The sequence below is a fragment of the Ailuropoda melanoleuca genome, chromosome 5, assembly GCF_002007445.2.
Source record: "Ailuropoda melanoleuca isolate Jingjing chromosome 5, ASM200744v2, whole genome shotgun sequence".
Classification (NCBI taxonomy): Eukaryota; Metazoa; Chordata; class Mammalia; order Carnivora; family Ursidae; genus Ailuropoda; species Ailuropoda melanoleuca.
The window spans coordinates 21237808-21262276 of NC_048222.1; the positions used below are offsets into that span (position 1 = coordinate 21237808).

General features: G+C 41.4%; 1 protein-coding gene across 4 annotated transcripts in view; it reads right to left on the reverse strand.

Annotated features, from left to right (window-relative positions):
• Positions 1–24469, reverse strand: part of CDYL (chromodomain Y like) — a 229182-nt gene that overhangs the window by 72394 nt on the left and 132319 nt on the right. Inside the window, exon 1 of one of the 4 annotated variants that reach the window (XM_034660386.1) lies at positions 2937–3110. The exons of 2 other annotated variants lie outside the window; for them this stretch is intronic. In XM_034660386.1, the coding sequence (XP_034516277.1) occupies positions 2937–2957 (21 nt within the window). In that variant the 5' untranslated portion in view covers positions 2958–3110. Of the gene's footprint in view, positions 1–2664; positions 2692–2936; positions 3111–24469 lie in introns of those variants that run through there. One more of the 4 variants, XM_011231057.3, reaches the window with a different exon arrangement.

The window sequence follows — 24469 nt, forward strand, 5'->3', positions numbered from 1 at the left end:
TAATATCCCCGTGTTATTGGCGAAATACATAAAAACCATCAGCCTGCTTTCCCTGCAGCAGTGTGCACCTCTGTACCTTGTAGAGAGAGGCCTACAGCCACAGAGCACCTCTTTAATTAAGGATGCAACGTCTAAGCCCATCAATTACCAAGAACATCAATAAATTTCTGGCAAAGCTACAGGTCAGGTCAGATGACATAATGGTATATATACCTAGCTCTCCAACATTCCAAAATAACAGGGGCTAATTTAGAGTACAACAATAGACACTTTCGGAGAACGGGAGAATACCTTACCTCATCATTTCCCTACTCTCAAAATCCACCCCCATCAAAAAAAACTCTCCAATATGTCTACCTGAGATATAGGAAATTAAAGCCCTTAACTACAGAAAAGCCTAAAATTAAATACACATTATTGCTACCGTGTGAAAAGGATTAAGGGTAAAGAAAGGACTTGTTTCAGCAGGTTGGCAGATTTCATGCTTAACAGATCTCTACAGAGATAACTAATAATCTCTGCAGATTATTACCTAATAACTAATGTCGGATCTGCATATGTAAGTCCACACAGTCCATAATATAGCATGGGAAGCTAGGAAAGTGAATTTCCCCCCCGCTCTTTTGCTTATGAAAAGTTTTATATAAGGGCTTAAGTATTTCAATGTAAGTAGAAGACGTATTTCCGGAAAATTCCATGTGAATCAATTTCATAGCAGAAATAGTTTAAAAGTTTTAAAGACAAGGGGGTAAAAAGATTATCTCCTAAGAGAAAACTACATTTTATTACTTATTTTCTTTCTAACTCAATTTCTGTTCCAGAAGCATGAAGTACAGTTGACCCCTGAACAACATGGGAGTCAGGGGCACCAGCCCCACCTCCAAGACTCCCTGCAAAACAACTACTGATATCCTGTTGACTGGAAGCCTTACCGATAACATATACAACTGATTAACACATATTTTGTGTATGTATTATATACTGTATTCTTACAATAAAGGAAGCTAGAGAAAAGAAAATATTAAAATGTTACTAAGAAAGTCATAAGTACGAGAAAATACATTCATAGCACTGTGCGGTGTTTATTAGAAAAAATCTGTGTATAGGAGGACTCACGTAGTTCAAACCCATGTTGTTCAAGGGTGCACTAAACCATACTAAACCAGAGCACCCAATTTTCCTTTCTTCTGTTTTCTTAGAGCTGAAGAGGGACCTAGTAAAGGAAGATGAGACTCTTGCTCCTCCTGTCCTTTCACTGGTATTTCCTCTCTAGGGCTGTAAGCCATGGGAACCTTCCCTTTCCAGCCCCCCAGCAGGCCTGCCCCTCTCTCAGCAGCTGTGTCTGCATCTACCATGTTTTATGGATACTCAGTGGTCAGACTTTGTGTAGGCACTGAAGGCGGGCAGTAACAGGGGACCCATGAGACTGGGGGTGGCAAACTTTAGGTAAAGGGCCACACAGATCATACGGGCTCCCAACCACTGAACTCGTCACTGTAGCACAAAACAGCCACAAACAACATGTAAATGAGGAGACATTAAAAACAATTCTCTTTATGGACACTAAAATTAGATTTTGTAATTTACCTGTGTCATGAAATAGTAAGCTTTTGATTTTTTCAACTATTTAAAAAGGTAAAAACCATTCTTTGATTTAACCTGCAGGCCACAGTTTGCTGACCCCTGCATTAGATGGGGAGAAAGCAACAGGACATTGGGACATTCAGGATGCAGGCCTGCTGTCCTATTAATTCTCACAAGGAACATGGTTTGCAAAGTGACAAGACATGTATGGCTGACAAGGAGACAAGTGGCAGGTCTACCAGAGCCACTCCAGGCACTAGACGCAGGGTAGAAAGGTTTTGGCCAACGACCACAGTCTTCTAATAACCAACCTTAGACTAAACTGGGTACATCACACCCTCTCCCCACCATTCAAGGGCAGATGTCCTTCTTCCGCCTTTGAAAGCTTAAAGGAAAACTCTGATTCTTAGTTTGAGTGGCTAAAATAGTCTCCCACAAAAAGGCATCATCACCCAGATTCAAAAATATCTGACCGTACTATTAAGCCTAAAATTATTTCCAGAGCGCTTTTATGGTGGTGAGGGAGGAAAACCTTGATCACAAGAGAAACATATAAATAAATTTTCCTTCAGGTTTTCAGTCCCTTCCCCTTGCGTTCTTCCTCTCCTTGCTAACACAGCCGTTTCTGAAAACTAGTCTCAGTGAACAGTCTTTTCAAAGTGTATGTGCAGGTATCCACCTCTGGTTACCGAATTTCAATGCAAAGAATTTTATATAAAACAAACTTAACACAGAAGTATAGAAGCGCAGACAAGTTCTACTAAGATTCCTAAAAGCCCAAGATAAAATGAAGGAACAAAGGCATGAAAATCTTATCCAAATTACCTAGATTGTTTTATGTTACCCACAATCACATATGAAGCAAAATTCTGGTGAATCCAAATCACAATAGCCTTGACTACCTGTGGCATAGTAAACTGACCTTAGTTCTTTTTGTTAGGATTTCCTTCTAAAACTCAATCCAAAAGGCCAAGATGTGACACAAGTAAAACAAGGCTTTCCTTAACATTACTCTGATGGTTTGCAAAGCAGTGAAATTAATCAAAAGATCACTCCAAACACCTAATTCACTTCACCTACCTCAGAGCACATCTTGGTATCTGTGGCCCCAGGAATGTGCTAGAATGTGCTATGGAGTTGCAGAAGCCAGCAAAGGATGGCAAAAGGTTCCCTAACACAGAAACAAAAACCCACAGAGAAGCCCAAACTGGTTAAAGAGCTCAGGAAGAGTAGGAAGAAAGAGTAACTCTGCTATTGTTACATTAAATACCAAACAGTCTAGAAATTATATCAGGGCAAGGCATGCAAACATATCAGCTTATAAGAAAAGACCAAAGTTGCAAAATACTCACAGTAGGAACAGTCTGGCACATTGTATCATCATCGATAACCTTGTCAGTGAGATGCTGCTTGCTAATACTTGCTGTGATTCCTCCCAGCCAACAGTGGGAGCAGGCTGCCAGGATAACTTTGAAACCACAAGAAATGCTGAAAGCTTTTCTCAGGTTCGGGTCTTACACCAATGGCTGGAAAATTCGGGACAAGAGAGCATCACTATGGAAAAAATGAATAAACAAAACCCCTGCTTTTATCAAAGAATTCTAACGGACCTTTAAAAAGCAACAGCCCTTTATATGAGGGAGATAAGTGTTTCACCAGCCATTTGAGAGTTGTGTTTACTATTAAGAACAGGAAAAGTTGTCTGAATTACTAAGAACCTTTGTTAACGATTAAAAACACAGGCAGATAGTTCCACTGCAAGAAGTGAAGGAGTAATTTTATATTTGACAACACTGTATAGAAACCAAAAGCCGGCAGAAACTGGGGGGACTGGACCCTTTAAACAGGGAACCCAAGGGCTTCTGCACTCTCCAGTCTGCTGCTGGTAGGACTCACACAGAAAGTGCAGCCTTCTGGGCTTCAGGTGTCAGAAGACAGTCAGGAGTTGACAGAGTGCTAGAAATCTAGTGGCGATCACAGAGAAGGGGGAGTTCTCTGAAACAATATTATAAACCCTCTCAAATCCCAGGTAGACTCCTGAACTACAACGGGCTAGTGGAAAACAACTGGTGTGTTGGGGGCACCCAAGTCCACCTCCAGGTTTGAAGATTGACTCACTACGAGAACTCAGAGGACTCAGCATGCAGTCTCACTCATGGCTATGATTTAACACAGTGAAAGGACACTAAGAAAAATGAGCAAAGGGAAAAAACCATGTGGGGGAAAGTCCGAGGGAAACCGAGTGCAGGCTTGCAAGGGTCCTCTCCCAGGGGAGTCACACAGGATGCGCTTTATTCCTCCAGCAACAAGTTATCACAACACATGCAAAATGTTGTCTGCCAGAGAAGCTCATTAAGGACTTCCTGCCCAGAATTTTTTTTTATTAGGGGCTGGCCACAAGGGCATCCTCTGCCTAGCACGGATCAAAATTCCAGATTCTTGGAAGGAAAGCAGGTGTTCAGCATAAACCATACCAATGGACATCACAGTCAAACAAACCAAGATAAAGGGTTACACCAACTAGCCAGTGGGTAGGCGCTAGGAGGAGAGGACATCACAGACAGCACCACAACAATGGGGGCCAGGAGACAAAGGAAACATAGTGAAAGCACTAAAGGGAAAAACTGTCAACTCAGAATTCTTTATCTAAAAAAAGATATACTTCAAAAGCAACGGTAGAGTTCTAATTCTGGGATGGCAGTATAAATAAGGAGCGCCGTAAACACATTCTTCAACCAAATAAGCAAAGCTGGTGAAAACTATTACCAAAACCAAACAAACAAAACAACACCACCACCCTCCCCCCCCAAAGAAAAACAGGAAAAAAAAAATCACAAAAACCTAAAGTCTCTGGAAATTGTCCTAGGGCCACAGAGCAAATGAAGGAACATTTATTCAAGAAAGTCTACAAACACTCAGGGAGAACAGAGAGTTTATGGCATCCGAGACAAGACTCACTTCTTTCCCCACCTACCCTCCAGTTCAGTGTAGGGAGCTCACTCTGAGTGTAGCTAAAGAATACAGGCTCTGTCTCTTCTCTCTCGGCTCCCAGTCAAGGCTTATCAAATGTCACTAGGACAGACAGGCTACCAGCATTTCTCTCTCCCACTCAAAGCAGAAGAGGTAAAAACCCCTGGTGAATATGACTAAGAAGTTAGGGGCTCCTCAACCTGGCCCTATTCATAAGGAGGCTCAATCCTAGGGGTAAAAGTGCAAAATGTTGGGGACTGTGACCAATTCTGAACCAAGTTACTCTTAAAGGAGAGGTTTTATATAGGCAGAGGCAAGCTGAGAACATCAGAGGCTACCATTCTACTCAGCATCCAGACCAGTGGTTCAGACATTTTGCCCTGGGCGGGCGGGGGGGGGAAGTAATCCATAAGAAAAGAGAGCTGTTCCCCAAAATAACTGTCTTTGTTTGAGACAAAGTATGGGTAAGTTTAAATCTGAGGTTGCTCTTGAAAACGATAATGAAGATTAACAAACTAAACCATAACTCACCTAGTGACCAGGGAAGGCCAGCTAGTAAGAGCCCTCCTAGGATAAGAACAAATCTCAAAGACTGGTCTCAGAAACTACCCCTACCCAAATTTAATTGGATCAGACTGCTGAACAATTAACGCACCAGACACTAAACAAACAAACAGTGGCCAACCAGTAATCAGTCGATTCTAACAGCCTAGGTGTAATACCAAATAAAGCTAGCAGCTTAGAGAACCAGGGAAGGAGACAGCCAAAGAGAGCCCTATGAAGCCACCGTCTCTCAGGACTTGCTCAAGACTGTGCCCACCGAAAAGGCCACGGAAGTCGTCACAGAGCAGAGGTAACTGATTTCACTAAAATAGTCTAGCCAAGTCACAAAACAAACCACCAAGCAAATAACAACAAAAGTTAAGTCCCGGTGGGGGGAAGATGAAACAGTTATCTAGAACTGCTGCAATATATAACCTAAAATGCTCAGTTTTCAAAAAAAAATTACAAGACACGAAAACACACAAGAACAAGTGGCTAATACTCCGGGGAAAAACAGGCAACAGGAAGTGCTTGTGAAAACAGAGATACCAGGTATAGGAAACAAAGACTTCAAATAAGGACACCATGCTTAGACAAGAAAAGTATGAAGACAGTATCACCTTAAAGAATATCATTAATGAGCTAGAAATGCAAAAAAAGAACCAAATGAAATTCTGGAGTTGAAATGTACAATGACTGAAAGAAAAAAAAAATTTTTTTTTTTTTTTTAAAGAGGATGGGGGGTGAAGGTAGAGGGAGAAGAAGACAGAGACTCTTTTTTTTTTTTTTTTTTAAAGATTTTATTTATTTATTTGACAGAGAGAGACAGCCAGCCAGTGGGAGAGGGAACACAAGCAGGGGGAGTGGGAGAGGAAGAAGCAGGCTCCTAGCGGAGAAGCCTGATGTGGGGCTCGATCCCAGAACGCTGGGATCACGCCCTGAGCCGAAGGCAGACACTTAACGACTGCACCACCCAGGCCCCCCGAGAGAGACTCTTAAGCAGGCTCCACGCCCAGTGCGGAGCCTGACCTGGGGCTCAATCTCATAACCCCGAGATCATGACCTGAGCTGAAATCAAGAGTTAGATGCCTCCACCGACTAAACCACCTGGGGGCCCCTAAAAGGGAAAACTTTTTAATTATGGGTGCTCAACAGATTTGATCTGGCAGAAAAATCAATCACCTTGAAAAAAAGATGGATGGAAATTATGGATTACAAAGAAGAGAGAAAATAGAATGAAGAAAAGAAATGGAACCACAGAAATGTGAGACATGCATCAGCACACCAACATATGTGCAATGGGGAACACAAGGAGACGAAGAAGCAGAAAAATGTTTGTAAAAACATTTACAAAACATTGTAAAAACTTCCCCCAAGTTTAGGATAAATGCAGAGATCCAGAAACACAGGTTATAGTCAAAATACCAAAAGTCAGGGCAAAGAGAAAACCTGGAAGCAGCAAGAAGAAAATAACTCCTCAGTTACAAGGGAATTCTGGTAAGATTAACAGCTAACTTCTTATCAGACATAATGGAAGAAAAAGGCAGTGGGACAACATTCAAGGTACTAAAAGAAAACAATGTCAGCTAAGAATCTTACTATATCCAGCAATGCTATCTTTCAAAAATGAAAACAGAAAACGGTACGCACTGTGTGATTCTAACTGTATGATAATTCTGGAAAAGGCAACACTACAGAGACTGTGAAAAGAATGGTGTTTGTCTGGGTTAGTGTGGAAAGAAGGATGAACAGGGGGAGCACAGGAGAGTTTTAGGGCAGTGAAATTATTCTCTACGATACTATAATGGTGGATCCATGTCATCACAGAGTTATCCAAACCCACAAAATGTACGACACCAAGAGCGAACCCTATTGTAAACTACGGACTTTGTGTGAGGTGACTTGTCAGTGCACGTTCATCAACCGTAACAAATGCACCACTCTGGCTGGGGATGTCCATGACCGTGGCTGTTCATGCGCAGGGGCACGAAGTACCTGAGAACACTCTGTTCCTTCTGCTCAATTTTGCTGTGAATCTTAAAACTACTATAAAAAATAATTCTACAAACCACCTCCTCTCCCAAAATGAGAACAAAATAAAGATACTCTCGGATAAACAAAAGCAAAATTTGTTGCTTGCAGACCTGCTTTACAAAAAATACCGAAGGAAGTTCTTCAGGCTGTAAACAGATAAACCAGGATTCACACACAAAAACCCAAAGAGGACTGGTAAAGATCATTTAGTGAAGATAATTAAGTAATTCTGAAAGTTTAAAATGCATATTTTTCTGCATTCTTCTTACTTAAAAAGCAACTCTATAAAACAACACGTGTACAGTTGTACTGCTGGATCTGTAACATACAGAAACATGTAACTATTACAAGCTTATCTAAAAAGAGCCAACAAAATACATGAAGTTGAAACTGACAAAACAGTAAGAAGAGAAATGACAATTCAACAGTAAGAGCTGGAGGCTTCACATCCAGCCGAAGATCAACAAGGTAACACAAGTCCAGACCACCACCATATACAAGTTAGACCCAGCAGACATCCAGGAGTACTCTACCCAAAAACAGCAGAATATAGTTCTTCTCAAGCACAATGGAACATTCCCCATATGCCAGTCCACAATATGAGCCTCAATAAATTTGAAGGGACTGAAGTCACACAAAGTCTCATTGCTAATAAAATGGAATGAAAATGAAAATCAACAGAAAAATCTGAGAAATTCACCACTGTGGGACAAAGAAGAAATCACAAGGGAAATTAGAAAATCCCTCAAGATAAATTAATACAAAAACACAACATACAGTGATGAAAGGGAAATTTATAGTTCTAAATGCCTACACTGAAAAAGAAGAAAAATTTCAAACCAATAGCCTAACCATCCACCTTAAGACACTGGAAGTGGAGCCTGGGTGGCTCAGTCAGTTACGTGTCAGACTCTTGATTTTGGCTCAGGTCAAGGTCTCAGGGCCCTGGGATTGAGCCAAGCATCAGCTCCTTGCTCAGCACGGTGTCTGTCTGTCCCTTTCCCTCAGCTCCTCCACCACCCTCTGAAATAAATAAAATCTAAAAAAAAAAAAAAGTCACTGGAAAAGAGCAATCTAAACCCAAAGCATGCAAAAGGAAGAAAATATTAAGAATTAGAGTACAAGTTCCTGGAACAAAGAATAGAAAAGCAATATAAAAAACCCAAAACAACCAAGTTTCCTTGAAAAGATCAACAAAATTGACCGAACTTTAGTTATACTAATCAAGAAAAAAGAGAACACTCAAATACTAAAATCAGGAATGAAAGTGGGAACTACCAACAAGACAGAAATAAAAAGAATTAAAATATCATGAACAACTATGCCAACGACTTGGATAACTTAGATGAAATGAGCAAATTCCAGGAAAGACAGAAACTCCTGAAACTGACTTAAAAAATCTGAATAGATTTATAACAAATAAAAAGACCGAATTTGTAATAAAGAAAAAAAAAACTTCCCACAAAGAAAAAGCACAGGAACCAGATTGCTTCTCTGGTGAATTCTACCAAATTTTTAAAAGAAAGATCAAGACCAACTCTTCCAATAATTAGAAGAGAGAATACTTCACAACTCATTCTATGAGGCCAGTATTACCTTGATAACAAAGCCAAGACATAATAAAAAAGCTAGAGATTGGTTAAATTTAGACACAGAAATTCTCAGCAAAATACTAGCAGTTTAATCCAGCAATATATAAAAAAAGATCATGGTCAAGAAGGATTTATCCCAGAAATGCAAGGCTGACTTAACATCTGAAAATCAATTAACTAATGTAATTTGCTATTCATCAATAGAATAAAGAGGAAAAAAATCACATCTCATTTCAATAGATGCAGAAAAAGCACTTGAGAAAATTTAATAGCTCTTCACGACACTCAAGAAACTAGGAATAGCAGAAGCTTCCTCCACCTGATAAAGGCATCTACAAAAACCACATAGTTAACATCACACACAATGGTGGAAGGCTGAATGCTTTCCCCCCTAAGATCAGAAACAAGACACGGATGTCTGCTCTTGCCACTTCTACACGACATTGTACAGGAGTTCCAGCTGGGTAATTAGGCAAGAAATAAAAAAGCATCCAGACTGAAAAGGAAGTAAAATTATCTCTACTTGCAAATGACATGATCTATAAAGAATGATGTTAAGGAGTCCAATAAAAACTATTAGAACAAACGAGTTCAGCAAGATCACAGGATACAAAAATCAATATACAAAAATAAATTGTATACAGTATACTGAATCCATTGTATATAGAGTAGCAATGATCAAACCAAGAAAACAGGTCCATTTATAATAGCATCAAAAAGAAAAAATATTTAGAAATAAATTTAACAAAAAAGATACAAGGCTGCTACATGGAAAAATTCAGTTTATAAAACATTGTTGAAATAAATTAAAGACCAAATTAAATGGAAAGAAATTTCATGTTCATGGATCAGGATACATAACAATTATTACTATTATTATATTTCCTAAATTGACCTAAAGATGCAATGCAATCTCTACTAAAATTCCATTTGACTTCTTTAATGAAAGTGACGTGCTAATCCTAAAATCCATATGGAATTACAAGGGACTCAGAATAGCCCTTCAAAAGGAAGAACAACAATCTTGAAAAACAACAACAAAGTCAGACTCAAACTTCCAGACGTCAAAACTTACAGGGGTAAACAGAAGGGGTAAGAACCATGAGAGACTATGGACTCTGGGAAACAAACCGAGGGCTTCAGAGGGGAGGAGGGTGGGGGAATGGGACAGGCTGGTGATGGGTATTAAGGAGGGCACATATCGCATGTTGTACTGAGTGTTATACGCAAGTAATGAATCATGGAACTTTACCTCAAAAACTAGGGATGTACTGTATGGTGACTAACATAATATAATAAAAAAATTATTAAAAAAAACCTTACTACAGATCTACAGTAATCAAAAATTGTGTGAAACTGGCATACAGACAGACATAGAGACCAAAGGAATAGAAAAGAGAGCCCAGAAATAAACCCTTGTATAACAATTTTGTATAATGGTCAGTTTTTTACAAGGTGCCAAGACCATTCAATGAGGGGAAAGAACAATCTTCGACAAATAATGGTGGGACAACTAGATATTCACTTGCAAAAGGATCACATTGGACTCTTACACCACATACAAAATTTAACTCAAATGGATCCAAGATCTATACGTAAGAGTAAAAATTATGAAACTGTTAGATACATATATGTAAATCATTGTGCTCCTGGATTAGCCAATGGTTTTTTAGATATGACACCAAAAGCGAAAGCAACAAAAGAACAAATTGGACATCAAAAATGAAACATTTCTGTGTTTCAAAGGACACCACCAAGAAAGTGAAAAGACGATACACAGAATGGGAGAAAATTTTTGCAAATTATATCTAGTAAGAGACTTGTACTGAGAATACAAAAGATTTTACAGCTCAATAATAAAAAGATAAGCCAGTTTAACAATGACAAAGGGTTCTGAATAGATTTCTCCAAAGATCTACAAATGGCCAGGAAGCACATGAAAAGACGCTCAACATCATTAGCCACTAGGGAAATGCGGTCATAACCACAAGGAGATACCACTTCATACCCACTAGGATGACTATGTAAAAAAGGTAAGTGCTGGCAAGTATGTAGAGGAAATGAACCTTATACACTGCTTGTGAAGGTGTAAAACGGTGCAGCCATTTTGTAAGGACAATCTGTCAGATCCCCTAAAAGTTAAATATACAGTTACCATGTGACCCAGCAATTTCACTTTTAGGTATCCACCCAAGAGAAAGAAAACTTCTGTCCCCAGCAAAACTTGTATATAAATGTTTATAGCAGCATTATTCACAATAGTAACAAGGTACAATCAACCCCAAAGTCCATTAACTGATGACTGAATAAACCAAACAGTATATATATGCCTACATGAGGGAATATTATTCAGCTGTAAAAAGAAATAAAGTACTTATCACATATTACAATATGGATGAACCTTGAAAACTTTAGGCCAAATAAAAGAAGCCAGTCACAAAACACCATAAATTATAAGATTCCATTTCTAAGAAATGTCCAGAACAGGTGATTTTATAGAGACAGAAAACAAATTAGTGGCTGTTTAGGGCTGGAGTGGGGGGCAATGGTGGGGAGAGAAGGCCACGGAGGTGATGAAAATGTTCTAAAATTGACTGTGGTGATGGATGCAAAACTGTATAAACCAACAGCCACTGAATTGTACAATTTAAATGGGCAAACTGTTTGGTATGTGGATTAATCTCATAAAAGCTGTTAAAAAAAAGACAACCATAAAATAAAGATATTTTCAGAAAAATGAGAGCTGGAAGAATGTTTTTGCAACAGACCTCCAAAAACTAGGAGTTTTTCCTGAAATTTTACCTACTTGCAATCTACCAAGTTAGCTTTTGTCATTTTCATGAATGCTGGTATAAAACAGGACTCATCAGAGAAGAAATATTTTGTCACCGAGAGCAATAGCAATTGTCACAGTGTCAGCATTTGCTTGTCTCTGAGCCCCAATTCCTACAGGGCAATATAAAGAGGGCCGAGTGACAACTGCTCAACCAGGGGACAGGCAGGACAGGAGAGCAACTCTCAGCTTAGGAAACCAAAACCTTTCAGTGCACAGTTAGGATGCCTGGCCTATCTTGATCATCCAAAGCTGTAAGCAAATCTACCCTAAGTTCTGAAGGCAGACACTATCTTTGTCTTCAAGACTGTTTGCTATACCAACATTGTTGAAAAGAGTCCAGGACAAATGTGCAGTCTCTGTTCCCAAGACATACAGAAATGCAGACGAGGGGCGCCTGGGTGGCACAGCAGTTAAGCGTCTGCCTTCAGCTCAGGGTGTGATCCCGGTGTTATGGGATCGAGCCCCGCAACAGGCTCCTCTGCTATGAGCCTGATTCTTCCTCTCCCACTCCCCCTGCTTGTGTTCCCTCTCTCGCTGGCTGTCTCTGTCTCTGTTGAATAAATAAATAAAATCTTAAAAAAAAAAAAAAAAGAAATGCAGAGGAAATGCATATGGAGATCCCTCGAGAACTGTCCCCGAACAGTATCCACCCCTTGTATTTACACTGTCTTGGCTTCTGACAAATTGTCCTGAGTATACCACTCCTCCAGCTGCTGTGATCAATCTGACCATTAGAGGCTGGGACCAAATCCATTCAATCTGTCTCATACAACATTTAATTAAAGCTACTATCTGCAGGACTCCAGGCATCAGAATGAGCTACCCTGCAGTCCTATCTTTAACCATGCCTCCAGTATCCTGGACGCAGCTGGCTAAACAAATCCCATAAACTATCAGGATCTCTCTCAGAAAGCCAGATGGCTTTCTCCTTAAGTTTCTGAATTGATTTTCCCTCTTGCTCTGGGGCATTAATACAGGTACAACAGTATGCATAAGTAATTGCATGAGCTCTATCTTGGCTCACAAGGAGGAAATCCAGAGCAATTCTAGCATCCACACAACCCTGACCAGTGAGTTGAAGCTGACTGAATATCTTTCAGCCATGGTATTTTTCCTCCTCACTTCAGAGAAAGGCAGGTACAAATTTCCTACTGCCTTTTCTATGGCTCTCATAGTAGGGCTAACTGTCCACAGGATGTATACACAGTAAGTCAATTATTCCTCCAGCAACCTGCTCTGAGTATTCAAGAGTAGCCTCATTTTGGAGATCCGCACTGTCTTACGAGGGCTCTACAACCTACTGGCTGTTTTCCTTAAACCCTTCAAGGTCTTCAGCGACCACCTCAGGGTGTAAGTCACCACGTTTGTGGGAGAGAAACATGTTCGTTCCTGGATTTCATACAAGCACAGTCCCAATGGTGCACATGTTGGTTCTGGGAAGTGTTGTTTACAGTGACCGGGGTTTCCCCAGTGGCCCTTCTATCATGGGGCATAGGCTGAAAGTGCCTCCAACATAGCTTTCCAGCTGGTTAAGTTCAAATAAATGTCTTGTCCTTGTTTTTGGAGGGACTGCCTGAGAACAGTCAGTCCAACTTGTCCAGTTTGTCTAGTCAACCAGCCAGGTGGCAGTCACCTACTCTCATGGAATGACAGTGATGGCTATAAGGATGGAAGTGGGCTGACATCTGAAGGTGTTAACGGTGTTTTGTGTAGCAGGAGCTGTCCTACGCGGCTTCTGATAGACTTCTCAGTGTGGTTACAAGGAATGCACCAATTTATCATCAGAATATTCTGGCTGGGAAAGGTAGATCCAGAGGTTACATTTAAGTCCCTTGCAACAATTTGGGAGAAACACATCAAGAATTTTCCATTACTGAGGACGACCTTAGGGGTGGTTCTGAAGGACAAGGATCTTTAACGTCCCTCCCTTCCTGGTACCTCTGGAGATATAAAGTGCTCTCTCTCTAAGTGTCAACACCGGTGCCTTCCCTCCCATACCACATGTTCCCATTACAGCACCTGCTTGCCAATCACACCTGACCCACACCCAATTCTCTGCCAGGAAGGGCCAAGTACAGGAGAAAGGACGGCATTTTTATGCAGCTTACATAGTTCCATCATGTCTTTCCGTGTTGACCAACGTGGGCCCTGCTGGGAACTCAGTGGGCAGAGGACTAAACTAAGTGGTCATTATCCTAATCATCTAGGCTCCCCCTATCAGTCCAGCAAGACAATGCAGGTGGCCAAAACAGAATTAAATTCAAACTCCCTAAGTCCCCACTGGCTGGGCTGTCACACAGAGCTGTCTGCGGTTACTGTTACGGGAAAAAAGATACCCAGGAATGATCAGGGTGGAAGCCAGAATTTTCAAAATGGGTATATATATAATGTCTCCCAACTTTTGTCCTAATCATAACCCAGGAAGCAGTTAAGAGGAAATGACCCCTTCCTGGGGAAAGCTGTATTCAGTGACCTGACTGCTTTGCTATGTATAGAGTGGGAGGGGATGAGATGAAGGAGGTAGGGTCAGAAACCTTTTTGCCTGGGTTTCTGAGGAGGGTGATGTCATATGCCACCTGTGGATGGAAGGGAGCATGGAAGGCCCACTGAACACCTTGACCGTAAGTCTATTACTAAGTGGCATTTGAGATAAAGGTGAACCACAGCCAGGCTGCACATGGTCTGGAAAGCTTGGAAACACGGCACGGATCAGTTTCAGAGGGCACTATGGTACGGCCAGAGCGGGCTGGTCAGACTATAACAGCAACACTGTAACCTGAATGTGGCAACAGTGAGGAGGCACCCGTTAGGTCTGAGTAAGGCCCAGAGGTCTCTTGTAATCAGCCTGCCAGGGGGGCAGGTGGGACAAAGGCCTATGTGATGTGGCTCCCCTCTGTCACGGAACTAGGTAAACTTTTGGCAGGAATCACATATTGGACATGCGGTGGTCATGTCTGTGCACCAGAAACATGAAAGTCTTTACAAGAAGTCCAGTCTGTGATGCGGGATGTGCTGTCTTGTCTGGTACAACGACAGCCTGGATGGTGCAGGCTCAACCAGCAGCCTGATTCCAGCTGGTCTCCTCTCCTCAGAGAGCAGGCACTTACCAGGGGCATCTACACCAGGGACTCCAAACAGTCCATAATTTTCCAAGTGGCAGACTGAAGGCTAGGCCACAGCCCAGGAGACTGCCCCAATCTCACAGGGCTCACCAAGGGGAGTACTGCCTTGAGGTACGCCTAAGGAGCAAGCAGAGCCACCACTTCCCATCTCAAGAGCAGGTGATGAGGGTGAAGTGCACAGCGGGATCTGAGCGCACACCACTGGTTTTTAGCTCAACTGAACCATCAGTGAACCAGGCCTGGCATCTCAGGGAAGTCTGTGAATCGTGGGTCCCACTGAGCCAGTGGCTTGGCTTAGGGTGAAGGAGTGGGGGACACAGATTCCTCCCACTTTTCACATAAAGCTCACAAACCACTGGGACCACACATCTAGTTCTTCGACATGGCATTTCCACTTAACAATCGAGGCCTGTTGGGCCCTTCCCATTGGGTTGGTCACTGATTCCAAATCCACCACCTCAAAATGAGAGTGCTGGGCCTGAGAGTCACAAGACCTCCATGGGACAGGCATTCAATTTCGACAAGAGCCTGGTAGCAAGGTAAGAACAAGCTAATAATAGCCAGCTGCTTTTCAAAAGGGGTGTGCCTGCAGCCAAGACAGCTGCAGACCTCTGGACAGCTTCCAACACAACCTGCTAGACTTGGCCTCAAAGGACGCTGATTTGCAAGTTGGCCTATATAAGTGGCCAAGGAGAATAATATCCAAGTGAGGCACACACTGTCTCCAACAGCCAATGCCCAATAAAGTGCTGGACTTGCTTTTTCATGTGGGGGCTAAGGAGAGAAAAATTATTGTTGAGTGCATACAGGGTTCCAGACCATGAGTCTGCCCATAGAGTCCTTAAAACCTTTACACAGCAAGGAGACATCTCAGTTTTGTTGGTGGTGAATCAGCCACTCTTGCTGGTGAGGAGACCTCAGACAGGGCTTTGGAGACCAAGGCTTCTGACATGCCTACCAACAGGACTCCACCTAGAGAGTGAACGCTGTGATTTCAGAGGGCAGGGGCACTCAGTCTAAATCCTAACCCACCACTACTGGCAAACTTCAGAGGAACTTAGGTACCCCTGAAGACGTACTACAATCTACACACAGTTCTTTCTGATTGGGAGAATCTTCCTTGAAACTTACAGGATCGGGAAGTCCAAAGCATATAACAACACATCAATTCCTACTACACATTCAGATACAAAGCAACAGTACACTGAACTGACCCAATGGGCTGTACCCACGAGGTCACGTTAACTTCTTTCCTCACCGCACAAAGCTTGGCCAAAGCCCATCAGTTGAATTCAGATACCACCTACTCCTGCAAGACTGGACAGGATGGTGATTTGGGTGGCCTCACCCAACGGAGTCACAAATGTTTGAGCTTCTCCCCTGTCCAAAGTTCCCTAGAATACCAGGATGGGTGTGTATGGCCTGCAGTCCCCTCTGGGGACAGGGAGGGCTCAGCCAGAACCCTACACATTTTTCCCTAACGCAGCTGGGGGTCAAAGTAGAGGTGGAGAAAGGGTCAGGTGCTACACCTGCACTGTAACTAAGCACGTTCACTTTCCATTCAAGCGGCATGGTGGCTGCTCCTGGCACAACCACACTTCCAGTGTTTTCAGTCCACTGTAATAAAGCCCTTCATTAGGTGGCAAGGCCATTACTGACCTCATGGATTTCAGCAGTCTCATCCGGCTGGGGCCATTGAGTTTGCACATTTTGGCTGATTCAGGCCTGACTTGCTCAGCAGCAACTTCATGGCATGTGACTAAACTGTGGGTATTCGATGCTCCACTGTCCTGACATCTCACGTGGTTTTAGCAGAAAGGCCAGTAGAGAATTTTCCAGGCAGTGGGGCTCGCTAACGGCAACAACTTATCTCAAACTTTTAGGGTTTCTCATTCTCCTAGTGCGTCACCTTCATCAGCACTGGAAATCCAATCTGGGGTAGCAAAAGCCGGACAAATACTAGTCCATGTATTATCAGTATTTTCCCACTAGTATTTGTCTGTCTCTGGGAAATCTCTCTGAGAGGGCCAAACCTTTCTCCTGGCAGCCAGGACCCACTGCAAAAAACAAACAAACAAACAAACAAACAAACAAACCCCTGAGCCTTGTATTGTCCTGTCCCGATGGACCTGAGATTGGCATGACACAGTGCTGGAGAAACAGAGTAGCAGGGCTGCCCAGCTGTTTCTGCTTTAACAAGTCCCAACCCCTCATCTCCCAAGGGAACCAGCCGAAGTCCTAACAATCTGCCTGCCTTCTGCCCATTGTCGTTGTGACTTTCCCTCCTTTCACTGTTTGAGAAGGGCCACAACCATCTGTGCACCAAACCAATGAGGACGTCCTCCTGCCCAGGGAGGAGGTACCATAACCAGAGCAATGTTTGGCAGCCACGTTCGAACACGACCACGTAGTCAGGAGTCAGTCTGCAAGCATCTCCCACTTCCTCCTCATTATCGCACAATAAAGGAGACAACCATTCATTGTCAGGTTGAGGATTTGGTCAACATGTCAAGCTACTGATCTTCCTGGATTTTCCTCAAATCTCTTCAGTTGACCCAGGAGGCTTTCCTCCTCCCCTCTGAGAAAACCACAGCCCTGTCAGCTTCCTGTCATCATAACCCAAACTGTTAAGAAGTGTGACCTGTCTGTGATTTTATACTATTTGCAAGCTAACAAGTGGGCCTGCCAGTTTCACGGATGAGGCAGAAGGCAAGAGACTCGGAGTCACAGATAACAGGACTCTGGTTACTCATAGCAACTGGACAGTCAGACTACCAGCCATCTTTTGTACAGTTCCCTGAGCCCCAGTTCCCACAGGAGGACACAGGGGGCCATACAACGGATTATGGTGCAGGAGAGGACACTGAGCTTAGGAAGCTGAATTTTTTAGGACGGTCAGTGAGTGTGCCTGCCCCAACCCCTGGTAGGAGAGACTCCTGCCGTCCTCTATACAAACATCCTTAAATGATGTTCAAGGCAGGGGGTGAAGGAGGTGCAGGAAATGGATGAAGGCACTCAGAAAGTATAAACTTCCAGTCAGAAGATAGAGAAGTACTGGTGAATTAATGTACAACATGACTACAGTTAACACTGCTGTATAGTGTATTTTTGACAATTGCTAAGAGAGTAGATCCTAAAAGTTCTCACCACAAGGAAAATAATTTTTTTCTCCTTTTTTGCATCTACATGAGATGATGGCTGTAAACTAAACTCACTGTGGTAATTGTTTTGCAAAATATGTAAGTCAGGTCATTATGCTGTGCACTCTAAACTTACACAGTTTATGTCGATTCTATTTCAATAAAACTAAAAGAAAAAAATGTTCATGAATTAAAAGAATAAATATTGCTAAACAATAAATTTTCTCAAATGCATCTACAGATTCAGACAATCCAATAATAATCCCAGCAAATTTTTGTGTGTAAACCACCAAGAAGATTTTAACATTCACACGGAAAGGCAACAAATCTGAAAAGAAACCTTAGGAAATCCCGAAAAAGAAAAAGTAGCCGTTTGGCATCACTTCAAGACCTACTACCATAAAGCAACAGATTTCAAATAGTATGGTCCCGATCCAGGGTCTTCAGGGAGCTCAATGAAACAGACAGCAAGGGAGCCCGAAGGAGACTCTCACTGATAGATCATGGCCATATGATTCATTAATTTACTTTTGGTGAGAAAGGCTTCCAAAGCAATCCATTTGGTTAAGTCCTTTCAGTAATCGGTGCTGGGATACTGGCTATCCATAGGTTTAAAAAAAAAAATGAATCACAATCATTATCATGATTTTTATACACAAATTGATTCAAGATGTATTACAGGCTTAATTATAAAAGCTACAGGATATCAACTTTGCAACCTGGAGGAAGGCAAAGCTTCCTTAGGTAACAAAAAAGCACTAACATGAAAGAAAGAAAACTGATAAACCACACTTCATCAAAACACAATGTTGACAAAATGTATAAAACAAGTCATATATCAGGATATACTATCCATTAAAGATATCTTCAAGGACTGGTCCCTAGGTCTAATAAAGAAATTCTAGCATTCAATACTGGCAAATAGAATTAAGAAGTGGGCAAAAGATCTGGGCACGCATTGCCAAAAGAAGACATTCGAAGGACCAATAAACACACTGAAAAGTGATGAATATCGTTCTTGAGGAAAATACAAATTAAAAAATACAATGAGGTAATACTTCACATCCATTAAAATGGCTAACACGAAAACACACCAATGATGAGCAACTGAGATATTCACCCATCGTTGGGAGGATTTTAAAAAGGTACAGCCATTTTGGTGAAAGGTCTGACAGCATTTTATAAAACTAAACAAATACCTATCCTATGATCCAGTAATTCCAATCCTAATTACTTACTCAAAAGGAATGAAAACATATGTCTACAAAAAGATTTGTACAAGGCTATTTATAGCAGCTCTGTTCATAATGGCCCCAAACCAGAGACAGCCCAAAGTTCCAACAAGCGACTGGACACAGTGTGGTAAGTACAGACAGCATCACCTAACAGAAAGAAGTTAACTACTGATAAACGCAAGAATATGGCTGAGCCTCAAAGACATGCTGATGAGAAAATCTTACTCAAAAGAATACTCACTGCATAATTCCATTTAAATGGAAATTCTTGAGAAAGCCAAGAAAACCCCACACCCAGTTAAAGAAAAAAATGAAAACAAAAACAAAGGTTGGTAGGGACTTGACTGGGAGGGGGCATCAGTGAACTTCCTGGGGTGACCGCTTTCTAGCTCACTAAGCACTTCCGGACTGCACAGGTATCTATGTGCCTCTGTTAAGCTTAGCACTGGTATCGTATTTAAGACCTGTGCATCTCATTGCTAGAAAATTTTATATCAAAAGAAAAAAGCTTTAAACAATATGGAATTCTAGTTAACAAAATGCATGCTACTCAAGTTTTTTATGGGGAAGTGCCCTGAAGTCAGTGTTTACTTTAAAATGTGTCAACAAATGAGATGATGGATGGAGACTGGGCTGATAAACAGAATGTTTGTGGAAGTACATGTACTGGGCATATGAATGTTCACTGTAAAATTTTTTCACCTTAGATGTTTAATATTTTTCACAATTAAAAAATGGTAAGGAAAAGCCAATGTTTATTCTTGATATTAAACACTCAGAAATAAAGGAATCTACAAACTACTAGGAAAAATAAGTGAATTTAGTAAAATCACAGGATTAAATTTTAAAAAATCAAGTGAGGGGCGCCTGGGTGGCACAGCGGTTAAGTGTCTGCCTTTGGCTCAGGGTGTGATCCCGGCGTTATGGGATCGAGCCCCACATCAGGCTCCTCTGCTATGAGCCTGCTTCTTCCTCTCCCACTCCCCCTGCTTGTGTTTCCTCTCTTGCTGGCTGTCTCTGTCTCTGTCAAATAAATAAATAAAATCTTTAAAAAAAAATTAAAAAAAATAAATCAAGTGAATGTCAAAATTTTAAAAATCAGATGAATTTTTATATAATAGTAGTAAATGGTTAGAAAATGAAAAAATTTTAAATCTCCATTTATAATCGAAAAGCAAAATATTAGGAATATAGTTAATAAGAATGCCTAAAATATCTACACTGGAAATAACAAAACATGGCTGAGAGAAATTAAATAGCTATAAATTGAGAGACAGATCATGTTCATTATTTGGCCGATGCAACATTTAGTTGTCAATTTTTCCAAAATTGATACAGACGCAACACAATCCCAATAAAAACATCCCCAAAGCTTTTTTAATAGAAATTGAAAAGCTGACTTTAAAATTTTACATCTAGAATAGCCGGAACAATCCTGAAAGAGAAGCACAAAGTTGGGGGGCTTACGTTATCTAAATTCAAGACTGACTCTAAAGGCTAAAATTAAAACAAGAGTGAGTGTTGATGAGGCTGCACAACACCTGGGACTCTCAGCCTCTACTGGGGAGAGTGGAAAATGCCACGCTCATTCTGGAAAACTGGCGGTTCCCACCTCAGCCATTCTCTTCCTAGGTATTTACCCAAGAGAAACCAGAACACAGGTCCACAAAAAGCCTTATACAAGAATGTTCATAGCAGCTTTATCATAATAGCCAGAAAAATGCATCGGCCCTGGTGCCCATCAACAGGAAGCTGGATTAACAAAATCAAGTATATTCACCACTCCCAATAAAAAAGCGGTACTACTGATTCATGCCACAATGTGGACGAATCCAAAAATCATCATGCTGCAGAGGACACGAGACACAGTGGGATCTCTCCTCTACGATTCCACCTGTATAAGGCCCCAGCAGAAGCAAAACTAACCTATGGCTCAGCAGCCGTCTGTGGCTGGGGTGGGAGGAGGGGGATAGAGGCACAAGGAAATTAAAGTGAAAATGTTCTATCTCTAGCGAGGCGGTAGCGGCACAGGTGTACATGTTTGTTAAAATTCATCTAGCTGTACATTTATGCCTTTATCGTATGGGAGTCATACCTCATTGAACAAACTTAACAGGAAAAAACTTAGGCGGCTCTCAGCCTGGGATGAGTCAGGGAATGAAGACATGCTTCTGGCAGATAACATGTGAAACTGCTGCTGGGCATTCCGAGACCCACAGGCAGGGCTTCCCGCCCTGCGCGGAGCCTGCTAGTTCCTACAGCATCAATGGGCGGAAGGCCCTGCCAAGCCTGATCCCAAGGCTGGTAGTGGCAGGTCTGAACAGAAGCCCTGAAAACATGGGACTAGACAGACACAGATATCTCTCTCTCTCTCTATATATATATATATTATATAATATGTATATATATTTTATAATATATATATTATATATATATATATATAATAAGAACCACCATCAAATGAAACTGACAAGCTATGAGAAGTATGGATTAAGAGGCTATTAATATTATTGCAGAAAAAGCCCTTTCAAATTAGTAAGGTCAGCATCGTGATAGAGCAGGTGCAGAGCTGTGAATAGGCAACCCGTGTACGAAAACACAAACGGCAATAAACCCAGGACAACGTTTAACCTCACCCAAGTAAGATGTCACTGTGTCTGTCAGGCTCATGAGGGTGTGAAGACGTGACTTTCTTAACTGCTGAGGGGGTGCATGCATTATTTTATGGAGGGCAATCGAACAATGAGCATCAAGAAGGGTTTAAAACAATCTTACTCTAGATGTGAGAATTAAGCTAAGGAATAATAAAGTCAAGGAAGTAACTTGAAGAAATGCTCACAGATGTTTGCGGGCACACACGGGGGAGCTGATGAGGTGAAATCTGTAGGCTGTGGAGTCTGCGACCACAGCCCCTGGAGAAGGTTCCTACTCAATGGCTTCGACCAGATTCAGAGCCCTGCTCACCGGAAGATGGGTACCCGCAGGCACACTGAATCTCAGCTCTGAATTCTTTCAATAATGACTGGGAGAATCCTGTGTTATGAGGTCTTCATCAATTTATTCTGGAAGGAGGTTGGTAGAATTAAGGTATAGGAATTTTCAGTGGCCATGTTTTCCAAAGGGTTAAATGGTAAGTTAATTTTCTGACGAAAAACAAAGGAGAAATGCATGATTTAGGTTATTGGCAAATGCAGATTTCCACCTGCCCCATGCAAAATGCACAGAAGAGTGCGTCACTCATCATCACTACCCTAATATTTTCCCCTTCCCATAAGAACGCCAGATACTCGAGCAACGCAATGCCTCTCAGTATATACATATGAAGGTGTGTGGAGACTGTATATATTATCCTCTTCCTCAGTGTGAGATTCACAATTCTACCTGCATACAGAGTAAAGGGGTTCCTTTTACTAGAAGTGCCAACTCTCACCATATCTATCCATTTTTTTTCTTATGTGACTTACACAAGTAAAAATGGATTAGAAATTTTTTAAAGCTTAAGCCATTTAAAAATCTTACCAATAAGTCACACTTCTGGTGTTTTGTTCTGAATAAGAGTAAGATGGTATCTGGTACAAATAAAACAACTTGCTTCTTGCATACTTGACAAACAAATCACAAACTGAATCAAATCTATATGTGTGCATTGTATGAACAAGGGTGAATCAGAACTTTTCCCGCACAGCTGCTACAACTGAAAAACTATGAAAACATATTCATAACAACTGTATTATTCTTCAGATACCTCAAAATAGAATAAAGCATTGTTGTTTTCACTGACAACACAAACCAAAAATGCTAAAGAGGGAGCTTGAAGAAATAATAAAGAAATTTCTGTTCTGAATCAGACTGTTTGCTGCTATGCTTTACTGTCTGGCTTTATTAAATGAATAGAGACAAAGATGAAACTGTTCAGGAACTGAAAATTGATAAACCGAGATTTCTGAGGTTGGGAATCAGGTCCTATTTTCATAACAAAACAGCAAAGTTAGAAACTATAATGCTACTGGCGAGCCTCCACATATTTTAAATTATAAAAACCTTGCCAAAGTGTGCACTTTTAAACCTTAAATGTTCTACCAGAAAAGCCAAACTTAAATGCCAAGACGTGCCAAAATTAAGTTAAATACGTTTGGAATATACCAGGCACACAGTAGAAGTAACATCTGTGACAGATTTCACTGATGCAGTTTGATGAAAATCTTTCTCATAAATTACAAGCTGACTCATCAAGAGGGTACCTTGGTGTTGAAAACCTCCCGAGTCCTCTGCTAACAGGAATGAGCACATCCACCAGAGGAATAAAACTCATTCTGGGATGAAATGCAGCAAAACTGTTCTATAGCCCACGAAAGACTATTAAAACTACACACGAATACTCTTGTACAGACTTACTCAGACCGAAGAAAAACAAATAAAGCATTTAGGAACCAGAATATAATTGCTTTGGCCAAAACCCTAAATCTCAACTCCTGCATGGAGATCCCAGGTGCTGTTATGGAAGTCATATTCCAATTCCACAATGCAGGCTCCTAGCAGCATCTGTCATAAAGCCAATGAGGGATTCGGGGTCAGCACGGGAAGGTAATGGGAACTTTGGTTTCTTCCATTAGCATGAACGTTAGAGACAGCATAAACCAGACGGGTATCGAGTACTTTTTGTGAAAAAGTACCCCTTTATATTTCATTTCCTCTAAAGCCTACCTAGGTAACACTATTTTAGGGTAGAAGTAACATTGCCAAATGTAATTTTTACACAAGCCACAAACTATCATGGAAGCAGCAGTCAATATTTGCAGATTCTAAGTATGACAAACTAGCTTTGCGATCTGGCAAGTAAGAGATTCTCATCTCAAGACCCTGACAATTTGGCTGGAGGTGCCTGAACCAGATGGATTCTGAAATCCAGTTCCACTAATCACAGTCAATCCCACCAATGCCACCAATACATATGGAGACCCTACATCAGCCTGTTTCTTTTGCTGAGGATACAGGAGGAAACAAAAACAGTATTTCTATTATCTTACATTCAAGTGAAAAAGTCAGACTAAATAAATAGATATGGAATATATTACATATACATAAGCGCTAAGAAGAGAAAACCACAGCAAGGGCACAGGCTAACGGCAGAGAGGTTGCTCAGAAGGTGGGACACTGCAGTGCGAGTGACGAACAGCAAGAAGCCCAGGGAGGCTCAAGTGGAGTTAACAAGGGACGGATGAAGAAGACTAGGTCAAGAAGGCTAGAGTTGGGAGTGGAGGGAGGGAGGGGATTATTTAGTGCCTTGTAGCAATTATACATTTGGGGTTTGCTCTCAATAAGACGGAAGCCATGGAAAGGTTTTGGGCAGAAGACTGGTATCTATTTTACATTTCAGAATCATGACTCTAGCAACTCTGTGGACTTAGGAAGA